Raw genomic sequence first — 18,666 nt, forward strand, 5'->3', positions numbered from 1 at the left:
TCTTCCTTATTCTGAAAACACAGCTATTTGAGAGGCTGGTGAACACAGTACTCCAGCTACATTGCAAATGTAGGCTACTACTATTGGATCATTTTTACATTTCTCAAATGAAACACCATTTGAGAGACAAATCATCAAGGCAAGTTGGAGCAGTCAATGGAGAGTGTGACAAAGCAGGTAAAGACAGCTGAGTGTTCCATAACCACCTTTTTATACTTCTGTCTCCAAGCACGTCACTATTTTAAACCACATGATCATCCATCCTGCAAAGCTAAATATTCTGTACTTTATTAACTTTAGCTCTACTATGTTCACCTATGGGAAATCAGTAAATCAAAGGGAAGACTTAGGCAACTGATTATTGGGCAATAAACTGGTAGAGCAGTATATCATAAATGAAGCTGACAGTTTAGGAGCTGGACATGTATCTGACTTTTTCTTTGATTATCCCCCTCCCAAAATTTCATTTCTCAGAACAAATTTAACTGTCACTTAAATGAACTGGAAAGAGTTTCTGGTATGGAATAGTCATTGGTGAAAAGGTGCATTAGAAAGTACTGATGCTTATATGAGATTCCTAATACTGCTTAAACATGTTGAAGGAGTTTACCAGAGAAAGAAGCAAGAATGTTCTCAAGTAACAATGTAACACACATTTTCTAGCAGTCTAAGGCAAGGAAAAAGCTGCTTTCTCTGAAATGCTGCCTACTGCACTATGCTCCAAAGCAACTACATGAGATTCAACAACATACTTTGATAAATAATGTACTTACAGCATGACCAAATGGATAAAACAAATTAAAATCCTTACATGTTCATTTTCATTAATTTATTTTTACAGTGTCTTTGCAATTCCTACTGCCATAATCCTGACATATAAAATTATTATGTTATATCTCGATATACGGGATTTGATTAAATACATTTTAAAAAGACAAATTGATATAACATGCAAGCGCACTGAGAGCTATGGTCTCAATTTTTATGAACTTCAGCCTTATTCACAAATCTCACCAAACAGTGCTACAAAATTGAAGACAGCATGCCATTTCATACCTGTATTTCCTACACAGCATTCCATTGAAGCTACGTGTAACATTTCTTCTGTTCTGACATAGGATCTGTTTTTAAACTAGTGTATTAAAACCTAAAATTCACAGTGTTCAGAAAACAAATAAAAATTAAGAAAGCTGCTTCTCCCAAAGCTACCATTTCAGAGCAGTGAAGTCTGCTGAGAGCTACTGGATTATCATTGGATGGGCAAAAGCAGGAAGCAAGTTATGCTACTGTTTATCAGACTGCTGCTGAATATGAATAAAGAAGAATTAAAATATTCATTCTGACCTTATTGGAGAGAGAGTGTCTTGGCTCCTAAGTTAATGCATACCGAAGTAATAGCTGTTCTTCATTCACTCGGGATCAAATGTTTTTCAAGGCATGTTCAGTAACTTTTAACATAATCTGATTCCACACAAAAGGAAATTCGTTATTTGTATGTTATCCAAGGAAGGCTGAGTAATTCACTGTGGTAGGAAAGACCTCTAAAAATAAGTCACCTCTCAGCAGATTCACTCCCTTCCTGTCTGGGTTTGAATCAGTTTGCAACTGCGTGAAAGGACAAAGCTTAAGGATGAACTACAGAGAACTTCTGAAATGATAACACTGCTCAAACACAATCATTTCACTCTTACTATGTTTAAAAGAATCCAACTATTAGGGGTGGAGCAAGCCAGTGACCCAACAGGATGTGCATGACCAGAGCTCCTTGTGTGCAGCCTTCTGCTTTCATGTTTATTTTTGGATGTATTTTCCTTTGTGCTTTGAAACAGCTTTTTGGCCAAGGTAGCTAGCACCACACTAACTCATTGATGCTAAAGAGGGAAACCAAGTTCTTATCAATGTAAAGAATACTTCTCCCTACAGATTCACAGAGCATCTTGGAAGTCTACAGTGTTATAACAGTGATGAACAACTCTCTCATGTTTGTTAGTGTTTCCTCAGAGATGAAGGCCAGGGACAATCGGTGCACAAAGGCGTGTCGCCAGTGATTCCCATAACCTCCTAGAGCTTCTTCATCAGAGAATAGTGTTCAACTGTGTGAGAACCTAAGCAGAGATTTCATCTTCAAACTGCGACAGCAGCTGTTGATACAAAACAAATCTCCAAGGATGAGTAAGCTTAGAAATTCAACAGATGTTCCCAAACAGAATGCTATTTCAATAGATACAGTCATTAGAGAAGGCCATCGTTGTTATCAGGACAATATAATTTGTTTTGACCAGCATTCCCTAACTGTTAAAAATTAAGGTCATAAAAAAAAAAATCTTCCTGCATTTAAAGGATTGATTGAATATGTGGTTCTGTATATTACAGAAAGCATCTTATTGCATTTGTTATAAAGACTGTCCTAGCTTTTTCTCGAAGAGTATTTAAATTTGTAAAAGGGACAGAAGAACAGTGATAAAACAAAAAAAAGTCTCTTTAGAAGCAGCAATCTCTTTCTTTCCAATATAGACCCAATTGCAGTTGTACTTTAAAAAAAATCAATACACTTTGCTGTATATTGTGCACTAAATATGCTGATAAGCCACATCTGATCTGTGAAACATTCTTTCAATACAATTGTTTCCTGGAGCAATACAACTAATATGGGAAAAGTTACTTTTCAATTTAAACGAAACTCAGGAAAATCTGTCATAATCTGGAGTTATAAAAATTCTGAAAATTATTTCTAAACTTGAAATAACTAAAATAGATAGGTATTATTTCCTTCTCTTAAAATCTAATTTTGGGATTTATTCTACAAGTTTCATAAGCACTAGAAGCTTTATTTGTCCTTCAGTAAATTGCACAGCTTTGTGGTAGAGAAACATTTGTTACAAACGCAATCATCATCAATAGGTTTCAGTGTTAAAAAATTTTTACTAAAAAGGAAGATAGTTCACAGCTCTTAGCCCTGTCATTTCAGACTAGTTGAACAATAAACTAAAGTCAATACTGAATCAATTTATACTAGTTCATTTTCCAAGATTATATTCACAACCTAAAAATAAAAAAGAATACTAAATATTGTACTCTGGGAAATTCCATAACAATCCTACATTCATAAAAGCAGTAACTATTCTAAGAATTTCAACACTACAGTTTATTTAGGTTGCTCTTATCCTACAGTATTGTATTACATTATTTTGGATTTATTCAACTTCTTTTTTAATGGAGAAACTATTTCTTTCAGGAATTAAACTTGTTTATGCACTAGATTTTAGTTTTTATCATAAGTGGACTGTAATGACACTGACATTGTTGCCTTCTCCCATTTTTCCCATGGTACCACTGATTCTTGATTTTGTGTGGACTTCCATTAAAAATAATTAATCACTGTATAAATAATCATTTCCCCTTATGGGCTCTGTCACAGCAAAAGTATATGAATTTTAGGGTAACACAGACAGAACAACATAGCATTCATAATATAACAACAAGTTTCCCTGAAGAAGAGTATTTACTTTTCTTCAGAGAATAGTAACAACAATAATAATAGCAATAATACATGACTGTTGCTATTGCTTGTATATTGGGGGAGAATTTTCTTCAATAATTCTCTGTTTTGAACCTTCTCTGTTTGATGTATCTAAGCTGCAGTTTATGTAGGCTTTGGGATTAGTAGATTGCAAGGAAACAAATATTTCCTTGAAAAAAATGAAAGCAATTTTACATCCGACTAACCAGTGAAGTTGTATTTTTGGCATAATTTTCCACTCACTAGGAGCACAGAGATAGCCTCCTTGAAAGAAAGCACACCAAAATCCATGGAAAGTTCACTGTAAAACCTCACAAAGAGGCAAAGAAGCACCACAAAGCTGAACTGTGGTCTGTGACTGACACCTGCAGCATCTGTGACACGCTCTACTGCAAAATTTCATAACATCTGCAACATACAAGATGTGTGCTAAGGCTCTACTTCACCAATATTTCTAATAGGAAACAATCTCTGTATGCTTGGCAGGAAAGCCATATACACATAAGTAGTTACTCTGCTTATACAACTAGAATTTAAAAAAAATAGTTAATAGAGAAAGCTGCAATTGAATTTATTTTCCTCCATCATGAGCTTGTAACACACTAGCTACACTAAAAATTTCTCACCAGTGGCAACTGTAGCATCTGTTAAAATAGATGAGATCGCTGGCATATTTAATCTTCTAATGCCAGGGTCTAAAACTATAATGCACCTCCTATAGAGAAAAAAAAGTATGAACTGCCAAAAAAATATTGCATTGTGAATTTCTTCAGATTTACTATGAGGCTTTACAGGCATTTTATTCTAGCTGTAGACATTGCCAAAAAGCGGTACAAATTACGGTTATGCAATTCAAAGAATGAAATCTGATCAGAGCATGTAACGACAAACATGCTTCATTCACACTTTGGCCTTTCATGCCTTGGTCATTCTGCACCATTAATTAAGCTCAAGGCAACATATTTGCAGACAGGTGATATCAGTGCTGTTTCCTCAGTCAGTGTAGCTAGTTGTGGATTGTATTTTCTTTCTGATGCCCTTGCTTTAGTACAGCTTTAGGACAATTATCTGGAGTATAATACTGCCCTTTTGCAGGAAAAGGGAAAGCCAAAAAAACCCCATCTGTCTGCACTTAGGGGCAAAGCTAAACTAAACCGCTACAATCAGCATCTATTTCTTAAATATAGTTAAGCGTCCCTAGATCTGCAACTTTCAGACACTGTCAGACCATCTGACAGCTCTACACAACACCTGAATTTATACAGTCATTTAAAACAAGCTGGCTGTACAAACTGGCAATACTGCAGGCCAGGCCAACAGGATGCCTTCCAATGCCCAGAACACTTTCCAAATCAACTATAACGCTTAGAAAAACGCAAACTGAATGAAGTTCAGTAACATGTCAATGAAGTCTTTTCAGCACGGGTACCAAAGTACACGCAGATTACAGACTGAAGAACCCCCACAGAATATTCTCCACAAAAAAAAAGTTTTAATGGAATTCACATGTCAAGAGTAGCTTAATTTCTATATGATTTTGATCCATCTCCAAATTCTAAGCCCCTTACAGCTGGTGATGATACAGAAGGAGAATAATATGAAATATCAAAGTACAGTAAAGATAGAATCTCCTTATAAATGCTGACAATAAAAGCAAGTTTAAGGCTAAGAAAGCAACACTTGCAGTATACAAATAAATTCCACCAGAAACTTCACCTAAGTTATTTCACTAGAAGAAGCCTGCAAGAAATAAGCACAGATGTATGTAATCATGCAGAATATGAAGTAAAATACTTTCCTTTTTGTCCAAATTTAAAGTAATTATAACTTTGCTTACAGTATAAATGTGCTTATATTTCTTGACAAATACTTAAAAGGTTATATCACTTTTTGCCACATAAACTGCAAGTAAATCTGAATTTACCTCCCAAAGTGCTTTGAAGTCCTTCTGCTCAATTCGAAGGAGCTCACTATATTCTCTGGTAACGATGGTAGCATGGCGAGGAGTGTTATCAAGAATGGACTCTCCAAAAGCAGTTCCTATTCCCAGAGTGCATATTGTCACAGCATCCTTTCAATTAAAAATAAAAGAATATAAATATTCCAAAATGTTTTAAAAGTCTTTATGTCACAATTTCTAACAGTATTACCTTAAAATTCTTCAGCAACTTTCCTTAAAAGAAAATTAATTAAATGTACCAACAAAAAAAAATCAGTCTGTTGATACAGGAAGTCTCAATGTGGGAGAAAGTAGGACTTCTGTTTTCTGTGACCATCAGTTGTATCACACATTTCTGTCTGCAAAGCAGAGAACAGAGGAGTCACCATCGCCTTTAGAAGTAAGTTATGAACTCCATCTATGTCCAAAGACTGTTCCTTTAGAAATATCAGAGGTGATCAGAAGATAACCAGCATGAGAAATGCAATCTTGGAATATAAATTTCTGCCCTAATAGGCTACCCTCATCAGCAAGAAAATTTGATTGTTATGTTGTCTCAGTAAATATAACTTCCAATTATAATATTGTCTTGTATTTATAACGCATTTCTCTGTTGCACAAGGCCTGTGCACAATGCAGTTTAATCAGTTCTTGGCCCTTCTGTTGGAAGTGCCAGTAAATCTCTCAATTTTTAATGGATGCTTGCCAATTAAGTACTAGACTAAAAAAAAAAAAACTAAAGTCCAAAACAACCTCAGATACAGTACTCAGAATGGTCCCAAACATGCAGCAAAGTCCACTTTGAATGAGTCTATAAGAGCACATTCCATTCATGTGATGGAAAGTTATCTATATCAATCCCTCCTGGCCAGGAATTCCTCTATAATAGTTCCAATATAAGTCACAAGCTACTGCAGACAAAAAAAAAAAAAAAAATTATATAAATAGAGTACTCAAAATTAAGTAAGTTGCTGAATCAAGATTTTTAGATACATGTTCTGTTTTAGGCTTACAGGTTGCTATGTTCCTGAGCACAGTCTTGAAGCTGAACACTTCCGTATGTCTCATTCTTTTGGGCCTTAACTGACTATCTTTTGAGTAATTAAGAAAAATAGCAACAGGATTAAAAACTTAGTGATACAAGCTACACATTACTAAGGAAATCATATACGCACACAGACAAACACACACAAACATTTAAAAACACATGCTAATTTTACTTGATATAACATTAGAAATACAGTTTCATTCTGACATGTAGGATTCATCAGAGGAGCCCACCAGAAGGTAGATTTTCTGATGGGAGTCTGTTACAGACCACCCAGCCAAGGAGAAGCAGCTGATGAGCTCTTCTATAAACAGCTGGGGTTAATCTCTAGATCAATGTCTCTCATTCTTGTGGGAGACTTCAACCTTCCTGATATCTCCTGGAAGTACAATAGAGCAGAAAGGAAGCAGTCTAGGAGGTTCCTGGAGTGCATGGGAGACAACTTCCTTGTACAGCTGGTGAAAAAACCAACAAGGGAGGGTGCCCTCCTGGACCTGCTGTTGGTGAACAGAGAAGGCCTTGTAGGGGATGTGGTGGTTAGGTGGACGCCTAGGACTAAGCGACCATGAGATGATAGGGTTTTCTGTTCTAGGTGAAGTGAAGAGGGTGGTTAGCAGGACAGTAGCATTAAATTTCCAGAGGGCAGACTTTGATCTCTTCAGAAGGCTGGTTGGCAAAGTCTCACGGGAGACAGTACTTAAGGGCAAGGGAGCCCATGAGGGCTGGGAGCTCTTCAAAAAGGAAATCCTAGCAGCTCAGGAGAAAGCCATCCCCATGTTCCGGAAAGAAAGCCGTCAGGGGAGAAAACCAGCTTGGTTGAACAGAGGGATCTTGAGTGATATCAAGAAGAAGAGAAATGTTTATGGGCTCTAGAAGAGGTGACAGGCCTCTTGGGTGGACTACAGGAGGGAAGTGAGATTGTGTAGAGAAAAAATCAGAAGGGCTAAGGCTCAACTAGAAATCAGATTGGCAAAGTCTGTGAAAGATAACAAAAAATCTTTCTATAAATATATAAATAGGAGGACTAGGGAGACCATACAGTCCCTACTGGACGCAGAAGGAACAACAGTGACAGAGGATGAGGAAAAGGCTGAGGTACTTAATGCCTTCTTTGCCTCAGTCTTTAATTGTAAAGAAAGTTGTTCCGTCTGTGTACAAACCCAGGAGCTAGAGGAGCATAATGAGGCTCCCATGATCCAAGAGGAGGTGGTCAGAGCCTTGCTAGCCCAACTAGACAGCCACAGGTCTATGGGGCAGGATGGGATTCACCCAAGGGTATTGAAGGAGCTGGCGGATGTGCTGGCCAAAACCCTTTTCATCATCTTCCAACAGTCCTAGAAGACCGGGGAAGTTCCACTGGACTGGAGGCTGGCTGATGTTGTGCCCATCTACAAGAAGGGTTGCAGGGAGGATCCAGGAAACTACAGGCCTGTCAGTCTGACCTCAGTGCCAGGGAAAGTCATGGAGCAGGTGATCTTGAGTGCTATCATGAAGCACATGCAAGAGAACCGGGTGATCAGGCCCAGTCAACACAGGTTCACAAAAGGCAGGTCTTGCCAAACTAACCTGATCGCCTTCTATGACAAAGTGACTCGACTGCTGGATGAGGGAAAGGCTGTGGATGTGGTCTTCCTGGACTTCAGTAAAGCCTTTGACACAGTTTCTCACAGCATTCTGCTTCAGAAACTGTCAGCCTCTGGCCTGGACAGGCGCACACTCTCCTGGGTGGAAAACTGGTTGGCTGGCCGGGCCCAGAGAGTGGTGGGAAATGGTGTGAAATCCAGCTGGAGGCCAGTGACAAGTGGGGTTCCCCAGGGCTCTGTGCTGGGTCCAGCCCTGTTCAATGTCTTGATCAATGACCTGGATGAAGGCATTGAGTGCACCCTTAGCAAGTTTGCAGACGACACTAAGCTAGGCGGAAGTGTTGATCTGCTGGAGGGTAGAGAAGCTCTGCAAAGGGATCTGAACAGGCTGGACCGCTGGGCAGAGTCCAATGGCAGGAGGTTTAACAAGGCCAAATGCCGGGTCCTGCACTTGGGGCACAACAACCCTGTGCAGTGCTACAGACTAGGAGAAGTCTGTCTAGAAAGCTGCCTGGAGGAGAGGGACCTGGGGGTGTTGGTCGACAGCCAACTGAACATGAGCCAGCAGTGTGCCCAGGTGGCCAAGAAGACCAATGGCATCTTGGCTTGGATCAGAAACGGCGTGACCAGCAGGTCCAGGGAGGTTATCCTCCCTCTGTACTCGGCCCTGGTGAGACCGCTCCTCGAATCCTGTGTTCAGCTCTGGGCCCCTCACCACAAGAAGGATGTTGAGGCTCTGGAGAGAGTCCAGAGAAGAGCAACAAAGCTGGTGAAGGGGCTGGAGAACAGGCCTTATGAGGAGCGGCTGAGAGAGCTGGGGTTGTTTAGCCTGGAGAAGAGGAGGCTGAGGGGAGACCTCATTGCTCTCTATAACTGCCTGAAAGGAGGTTGTAGAGAGGAGGGTGCTGGCCTCTTCTCCCAAGTGACAGGGGACAGGACAAGAGAGAATGGCCTCAAACTCCACCAGGGGAGATTTAGGCTGGACATTAGGAAAAAATTCTTCACAGAAAGGATCATTGGGCACTGGACCAGGCTGCCCAGGGAGGTGGTTGAGTCACCTTCCCTGGAGGTGTTTAAGGCACGGGTGGACGAGGTGCTAAGGGGCATGGTTTAGTGTTTGATAGGAATGGTTGGACTCGATGATCCAGTGGGTCTCTTCCAACCTGGTTATTCTATAACTCTACGATTAAATGTCCACAAAAATAAATGCAGAAAAATTTGGCATCCCATCCACTACAACCTTGTGGCTGGTAATCCAGGAGAGATGCATGAGCATACTTCAGCATAATTTTCTGTGTTTAAAATTGCACTGTTTTCCTTTCATGCATCTAATAAGTAGTAATAGGCAACTGTTATTAAGATCAAGTTAGTAGCTTTATAATTGCATTACAAAGACAAATGCCCATAATAGTCCAGTTCCCTGAACCATAGCAAATTGCTTTTGCACAGATATTACCATATAAAATTATGCATTCAGGAAAACAAAATCAATTATGTCTTAGAAAAGATCTGGGAAGAATTTACAAACTGTCAGATATAAATGTTCAAGGAAGGCAAATATGAACATGCACTGTTTAAAAGAAAGGATATTTGGGAATGAGCACCTAGGCATCCAAGTAGAAGTCTCTACAAATAGCCTATAAACCAGGCTTTACACTAAAGTTCTGCCTTAACAAGCTTACTTTTCAGAGTTGAAATGCTATGTGCGTGCTGCCATACTCACAATCGCACTCAAAGGAGCTACAAAGAAAACGTATCTATGCTAACATAAAATTTGATCTCCAGGTTTCCAATAAACTATTCTCAACTTTATTTAGAAATTTCAGATAAAAGATCTCTGTATAGGGCAGAACAGCCAAACAGCCTGGCAGAAAAAGAAACTTTTCCATTAGGTGAACTATTAGTAATATTTATATCTACCAACTTACTTCTCACTCCTTTCTCTCCCTCCAAAAAAATAAACTCCTTTGAAATGCTTCACCTTTTTTTTTATTCTTTACAATCCTAAAGAATAAATCTTTAAAGACAGAATAGAGAAGAAGAGAAAAGGAAAGGTGTTGGTGAAGGAACCACTTTCTAAGATAACTTCTGATGAGGCAGCTGCTTAGCCTGCAAGACAAATCAACATTGTGGGGTATTAAGGAGCTGGAATGGTCTTATCTACGTTCAGTAAAGAAAAGGCCAGGCTTCTACCAAATGAAAGTTCTTTCAGATTTTTTTTTTCACCAGCCAATATTGTTCTCCATAGAGATGGATTTTCACAGCCAGCTATGGAGCAAGCCTACCTGCCTTCTTCAAGACTTCAGAGCCCCATTCTCTCTCTGCCCCTTGTTTATCTATCTCCAGCCTCCTGAGGAATCAGGTATGCATTTCCTATTATGGCTGTTAACCTTACACTCAAGGTATCTCCTGCTGTTCAGTGGAGACTTCAGGTGGATTGCTGGCAGCTCAAAACTGAGTTTGCTCTTCCCCTTTGCAATCCCAGAAGCAGCAGGGGGTTCTAGCTGCTCGTAGCCAACTAAAATTCACACAGCTATTTAAAGGGCAGTATTAAAGACTTAAAAAGATGAGATTGTTTCCAATGCTATCTGTCCTCTGAACACACTAAAAAATGGTAACGTTCAAATCAGAGGTTGTTTGTATATTCCATTTCAGTCTCACCGGCAGATGAGACACATGCAGTGACAGAGCTGTTAAATCCCCCCTCAGTTTAAACCATTACTGAATTTGTAAGAGCATTCTATGGAATGGATGAGAATCAGAAACAAGACTCTGCTTTATTCTCTCCCCCATCATCACAAGGCATATCTCTGCATGCCCCTTGCTGATTTGTACTGTGTGTAAACAAAATCATGGTGTCTGAAAGAAAAATTAGGAAAACAGGAAAAAAAATCTCAAGTGCTAGGTTGAAAGGGAATGGGCATTTTTCTTTGGAATTTTAGCTTAGTCAGTATTTGGAATTGATGAGTTGATGTAGCTACTTTGGTTATAATTTCATCATTTTTCCACTCCTTGTACCTTTCTCACCTCTGCACCTGTGTCTCTCTAGGACTCCATATCATCCCTGTGTTTAACTGGAGATCTGCAAAAGCTGGCATTTTGAAAAGTTTCTTTTTATTACTTTGATACAGTCCAGTTTGTCCTCAGCAAAAATTTCCTTTTATAATAGAAAAACCAAAGGATACACATGAAAGGAAACCATCTGTTCTAAGAAGTGGTTTTCCCCTTCCATTACCTCCACTGAAGCAAGTTTCAGCCATCCAGATAGAAAATCCTCATTAAACTATTTTTAAGGATAGCATAGAAATATCTTCTCACACTAAAACTGCAGTTTCACAATGTATGTTAGGCCATTCTCTTTACACAAGAAAAGGTGATTTGCTTAAAGGAAGCATTATGCTTCTAGAAAGACTGTGACCAACTACTCATCTAAAAATATTTTAGGTAGGAACCAGATCAGATTAACTGTACTGCAATAACATATTCATTATTCCCATACCTTTATAGCTGATCCTCTAAAAGCCACTAGCAATGTACTGGACGTTGTGCTATATTACCTGGCAGACAAATGAAATTATTTTTCTACATTAACTTTCAATTAGCTAAGTTCAAAACCAAAATTAGTACAACCACGACACTGTGGAGCTCAGCATGGGACAACATAGCCTGCTCCTCAGCCGAGTACATTAGTTCAGCAATTCCCTGTGGTACAATGGGTAGAGCAGTTCTCACGGTCAAACTAAATCATTTAGAGCTAGCTTGGGCATATTTATGTTATCCTACAGACTACAGCACAAACCTATGCCGTGACTTCACGTAGGTTATCTCCAAAATACATAATGGCTATTTATATGCATACATAATGGCATTTACACACAGAAAACAGTATTGCAAGGACTGTCCTGTTTACAACTCTTCCCTTGTTTCCACTTTATCTTATCACATACCTCCTTTGTCCGCAGTTTCAAACAGCCAGGAAATTCTTCTCTTTCTTATGTGGACACCTAAACCTCCTTCTTCACAGTCATTTCTTCTCAGCAACCCCACTAACTTATTTGGCTTTTGATCCTCAGCCCTTTGCATCTTCCTACTGTAGGACACTGCTATACCACTCAAGCATCCACAGCTCCTCCTTTAAAGCTCTTCTAAAAAAGGCTAATTTATTGTAAAGTCAATGCCCTGTGTCCACTTTGGTCTGTTTTTAAAATGTGACCAGCTTAAAAAAAACTCCACCAAAACACAGGCAAGATAAGCTGACAACACCTCCCAGCAGACACTATGATTCAGCTGGCAGGCTACAGCGAAACTGCAGATCAAATTGCTGTTCGGTCTCTGTCTTTCTTCTCTTCATTCCTTCCCTTTTTTATCAGATATGAATATAAATCTTAATCATTCAGGGTAGAAGGCTCTAATTCAGTAAAACAAAATGCTGCAAAATCTGGCAAAGGTGTCACACTGATGCTTTTGTCATAATGCCTTCATTCCCAGCTTTATTCTGAGGCATTACCAACACTCATCCTTCAGAACCTGTTCATTTTCAAAATAGAGTTAAAAAACTAAACATACTCAAGCCACCACTCACTGTACTGGATGGGTAAACCTGTCAGTTCTTTGTCCGATAACTTGCATTGTTCCATTTCTATGGAAAATAAAAATACCATCAGCAGCAGCAGCAGCAAGCATATTTCACCTCCTCAGTAGAACAGAACTAATGGTAACAGACAAATCTGCTCTGGTCAAACTCTTTCGAGCAGATATTTTGTAAATTGTTCAATATGACTTTCAAACTAGCCATTTTAGTACTAAACATTGTCTGTGCTCAGTCTGTTAGGTATTCTAACGCTGCCCTCTTGTGACATAATGCGGTTTTACAAGCAGTCAGAGAGCATTTTTCCAAACCAATATGAAAGCGACGCTTTATCTATGAGATCCTAAATGTGTATCTCTGTCTTCATTAAAACACTTAATACAGAACATGGAAGGCTCCTCTTATTGTAATAGCAAATGATATGCAATGTTAATATTTCTGAAGTCTCAACTTATTCCTAATCAGTAGTACTAACATTTGCTGTGAGAAATCACAGGTGTCTGCATAAGGAAACTAATCTTCAGCAAGAATGTGTAGGAATTAATACTTCACTAGCGCACTGAAATCTTGATCCATTATAGTGCACTTACATATAATTTGCAGTACAAGACAACTACATTCTTCTGTAGGGGCAAAGGTCATGAAGACACTCTCAGTAAGAACAAGTGTACAATAACACTGCACTTTCAATGAGAAAGCTACCAAGCACCAAAAATGACTGTATAAAGAGTTAGCACATAGCAGCTGCTACACAAAGCATTTAATTCCAGGCTTGCTGAAATTTAAGTTCTGCAGGTAGACAGAGGGACACCTACTAAAAGTGGGACTAATATATTTTTAATTAAGAGAATTGATTTTCCATATTTACATTAACACTGTATGAATCATCATATAATCAACTGAATAATTCAAGCTGCAAGAAAACTCAAGAGGTCATCTAATAAAACCTCTGGCTCATCTTAAGTATCAAAAGGACTCTTAGTTGTCTGCAGACTTTTTTACTGATAAGAATCTAAATACAAAGTTAGCTTCTCTCTTCCTAGAAAAGATGGCATAGTCCTTCCATACCTCTACATGAGACTACAAACTTCTAGACTTATAAACTTCTGTATCTTTTCTGCTCTGCTGGAAGTGTCTCATTAGCATTAGTGCCATTGATGGTACAATAGTAACAGTAGAGAAATTAATCATCACTATGACTTTGCAAAGGAAGTTTTAGATCCTGGGTGCTATTATTGGAAAATGTGCTCCAGAGTAGGTTACAAGCAGCCTGCACCTTAAGCAGTGGCCATCCCTAGCTGGGAGCACAATGCTGACAGCAGACTCTGTCAGCGCTGCCCGCCTGAGGAGCTAAACTGTGTTTCCTCCATCATCTAGATTTGTATTAAGCACAGCAGGCAGAGACTTCTAGCAAGTACTTCAAGCTCAGGAATGACTAGCACCATGATAACAAGGAAGTACAGGCACAACTGGAACAGGGCACCCACAAACTAAAGGCAGGACAAGGAGAGAAAACCAAGGGTGGATAAGGAGAGACATGGTATAAACACCAATCTGGAGCAAAGCCAGAAAATGGTTGGACTCAAATACCACTTAGACAACCTCAACCACCAAACTTATCCAGCACTGGAATGGAAAATGCAGGAGATGCCACCCTTTTGGCAGTGAGGCTATACCCTACGGCAACTAGGCAGTGGTAAAAAATAAGTTCATTATCCCTGTGAGAAGGAAACACAAGGTTAAGAAATTACTACAGAATATAACTTCTAGAACAAGAAGCACATAAATTGTTGTTCTGTAGTTTCCTATCAGCAGGAAAATGCAGTGAACCTGAATAAGCAGGAAAAAATATTTACTTTAGATTTCTTGAAAGCCGAAGTGTTCCCCCTTCCATCTAATGGAATAAATCAACACTTCAAACAGATTCTTAATTGAACTTCCACATTCAGAACACTTTTGTGGATATATTCTTTCCTGAGCCAGTAAAGAACATTGGACCTTAGGAACAAAGTAGTGCCATCTTTTGGCTGACATTGGAAAACATTCCTGATTGCTTTAGACCTGCACACAAAAACGTCTCATAAGAGCTCGGTATTGTTCCAAATCATAACAAGACCAATGAGAGCCAGACTGTGCCAAATATTGCTAAGATTAGGCTAATCACACTCTCAATCAGTCTTGATGTAGTGCTGTGAAAAGGGTACTAAAAATGTTATGAAAGAAGTTCCTTTCTTATCTGACATTTTACTGTAAGAAGCAGGAAGAGCCAGCGCTCACACACTGCCCTGACTTGCTGACCCAATTTCACTGGTAATGCAATGCTCAGGGAAGTGAAAAATACAATTTCTGCCAAACTGCTATGAGCGAGAAAAGGGGGTTTTGGGGGCACCACCATCACCCCCCAACATATGCTACATTCAGTCAAGGTGGGGAAAAAGGGGTACTGCTGTACTTCAGGTCCTGGGTAGCTACACCACTCATGTGAAGGGACATTGAGTCACATGTCAGAGGTACAACCCTATGCTGAGCTACATGATGGACAATCCCAGATCTCAAACACAGGAGCAGGGAATGGGACATGATGCCTTCCCAGCAGACTCAGTTCATAGTAGCAAGTGCATGACTTGTCAGCATGACATTAGATTACATGGGTGAGACACTTTCTCCAAGAGAAATACTTCATCCTTTTTTTTTTTCGTATTTACTCTAAATTCCCAATTCTGTAAATCCAGGAGTGCCAAGACACTGAGAAATTGCATGCAGTTTTAGGTCTAACATGGCAACAGTTCCAATACTCCACTACTACTGTAACACTTGCCCTATCTTGCAGTGGAGACTGCAGCATGGTGCTCCCAGACTGCAGTGTAGGTGGGTTTGGTTCAAGTACTAAATCAAAATATTCCCAGGGAATGAATTAACGATTCTTATATCTGTAACTTCATATGGCTCTAATAAAAAAAGAGAGAAGAGTCTTGTTTTGTATTAAAATGTAGATCCCTGTTCAGAACATTTTGTTTCAGTTTGCCCAAAGTCAATGTCATGATTTACCTCTATAGGAAAAAGACAATTGAAACTAAAGGAGACTCAGAGAAATACGCTTCTGATAAGACAAAATATCTGTATGACATATGTCACTGTCATCTGCCTCAGCATATGCCACACCCTTTCTTCTGATTACTGATCGGATGGTTTCAATAAAAAAATATATTTTACCTGGTGGTTGCTTGTATCAGACACCTTTACATCGAGTGATCCTGTCAGAACAGCATACCAGTTTGTCCCAATATCACCCTGACGGAACACTGGAAAGATGAAATCTTGTAAATAAGAATTATCTCTTTAAGTTTAGCAACATTAACAAACATTTTTCCCTTATATTACCGCGCTATTGTAGTCACCACTGGCACTAAAGAATTTGCTGTATCAGTCTGCATGTTTGCTATTACAATATTTCAAATGACACTGGAAAGCACATATTTTATTAAACTGGTCAGTACACCAGAGAAATAACGAAAGCACATAGAATTGCTTCAGTTTTCTTCTCAGTTTGCTTCTCTTTTACTGCTATCTTAGTTAATAAACAAAATAAACAAAAACAAACGAACAAAAAATCTTTCTGAACAGCATCCCTTTGAAATTCAGAATCTTCCAGTGCAGACATAACTCCCACTGACTTCAGTAAGAGTTCTGGCTGCGAAGCAATTGCAAGAATTTGATGTTCAGGCATTCTAACAGTGTGGTTACAGTGCATCAGAATTCCTATTACTCTAAGCAAAACCTAGTGCTGAGTGCCTAAAGCATGCCAGATTACCAGAAGGGTATCTGAGTCTCTAACAAACACCACAGATCTCCATCAGTTATTGCCCGGGTACAGCTTTGGGAACTCACACATTCCCATAATAGGGAAACTCCTTATTTCCATCTCAGCATCACAAACCAAGCACAAGTTGTCCACCCTCATCTGGCACATGGGCTGCCAGAGCAGTCACGGAGCTGTTGCACCTCACGATAGTAGGCAGCTCCGCAAACCTGTTTTGTGTTATTGAGAGAGATTGCAAAGCACATGCTATTAGTGATATGCCTAGGTGATACACTTTTCTCCCTGACATAACAAAGTACCTACAAAAGAGATCAATAATACATTTACAGGGGAAGAATGAGGCTTAAGTGCAATGACTTGCTTCTAATCTTTCGACAAAACAATGGCAAAGTCCTAAATCCAATAATGCATGCCTTGTTACCATTGATTCCCTACACGCTGTATTTGTAAAGCAAGCAGTACTTTAGTCCCACCTTCCCCCATAACTATGACTGTAAACATTTTTACATCCATTCCACTAATTGTGCTCTCTCATCAATCTCCTAGAGAAAATCCCAGCCTAACCCCCAATTTCATCTATGTAAAATAGATCATCATATGAGGCTGTCTTACATGTGACCCCTTTTTCCAGATTTTCATAATATCCACAGAGACATATCTGCTGGAGAAGGTTTGGATGAAATTTCTCAAAAGCTTTCACTTCTTTCAGTCGTGTGAATATTATATCTACATCTTCACTGGAACGTTCCAAAGGTCTGCAAGAAAACAAAGAACAAAATTCTCAAGAGCATTATCAGAGACACACTCCCACCTGTATGCATCAAACTTACAAATGTTTGCATTAAATGTCACACCATAATATAAACCAATTAAAATGTATCACAGATATATAACAAAAGCCTTCCAAAACATCCTAAAAACTGTCTGTTAGGCCCATTTAGCACCAAAGTCCTGCTGTAGTAGGACTTATATACTGTATATACTTATATATTTACTGTATATGATAAGCCCTATCCTAAAAAGCTTAGAATGATAGTTTTAAGTTTGCAAGAGAACATGAATAAACAGATGTCCAAACATACAGGAGGTCTGCGGAATCCGTGTTCAGAATAGAAATTCTCCATCTGGCTAAAAGAAAAGCTTTAAATATCAGCAGTAGCTCTTACATTCACATCTCTCAACCACATTTTATTGCATACTAAATCGAGCGTTCTGTTTTCTCTTCTCACTTACAACCAAACAAGACAAGTTTAATAAGTACATTCTCTTTCACACAGTTCCTGTTTCTTAAAGTTGGACAAATAAAACATGGAAGCAAGAATCTTAACTCTTCATTAGTAAGGGTAAAGAGTTTTAATCCAAACACTTAAAACATTTAAAATGTATGACAGTAACACCTTTAAAAAAAAAGCAAGATTCTAAGAAAAATAAAATTACAGAACTCCTTCCAACAAAGCAGCACGTGGACCAGCAGTTTAGAAAATTACTACGTATTTATGAAACTGAAGTGAACGAACTCCATAACATAAATTTTAAATATGATTATTAAACATTATGAATCAGCAAGTAAGTCAATCACTAACTAAAAGCATTAGAAAGAATCTTTCATAACAGACTAAATGTCTATCACTACATACAGAAAGAAACACAGAATGTTCTTTGGAGATCATACTGGGTCAGATGCAGAAATCATTTATGTATAAAGGGGTATCAGAAAGATAGACAACAGTCAGTGATCATTAGATATTCACTTAAATGCTGCTAGTTAGGTTTACTAACAAAAATGTTCTTTTAGCCAGTTGATGAGCTTCTAAATGAACAGAAGTCAGGTAGCTTACAATGAACCAAAGCTAAGTCAACAAGTATACATCTTTACCACCTAATTGTTACAATCACAGTGTAAGCACTCCTTGCAATAGGATTTTTCTTTAAAGATCCCTCTTTGGAATCAAAGACTTAAGGGATCCAAATCTTTGTCTCAGGCAAGAAGCCCAGATCCTACTCACATTGAATTGCTGTCTTTCATCTTTCTTATTAAATTAAGTCTAGGAGGGATTAAATCTCTATCCTCATTTATAGTCCAATTTACCCTTATTAACTACAGATGAGAATAACTCCTCTCAGGTGTATACAGTTGCTTCTACATCACAGATATCCTCTCAACACTT

At 38.8% G+C, this 18,666-nt stretch overlaps 1 protein-coding gene across 2 annotated transcripts in view; it reads right to left on the reverse strand.

Moving 5' to 3' along the window:
- RAPGEF4 (Rap guanine nucleotide exchange factor 4) overlaps positions 1-18,666 on the reverse strand; it is a 153,728-nt gene that overhangs the window by 125,015 nt on the left and 10,047 nt on the right. For both annotated transcript variants that reach the window (XM_069861115.1, XM_069861114.1), the window contains exons 2-4: positions 17,111-17,253; positions 15,892-15,980; positions 5,445-5,591 (exon numbers count right to left, since the gene is read on the reverse strand). In XM_069861115.1, coding sequence (XP_069717216.1) covers positions 5,445-5,591; positions 15,892-15,980; positions 17,111-17,253 — 379 coding nt within the window. The remainder of the gene's footprint in view (positions 1-5,444; positions 5,592-15,891; positions 15,981-17,110; positions 17,254-18,666) is intronic.

This window comes from Phaenicophaeus curvirostris, chromosome 7 (genome assembly GCF_032191515.1).
Source record: "Phaenicophaeus curvirostris isolate KB17595 chromosome 7, BPBGC_Pcur_1.0, whole genome shotgun sequence".
NCBI classification, from domain to species: domain Eukaryota; kingdom Metazoa; phylum Chordata; class Aves; order Cuculiformes; family Cuculidae; genus Phaenicophaeus; species Phaenicophaeus curvirostris.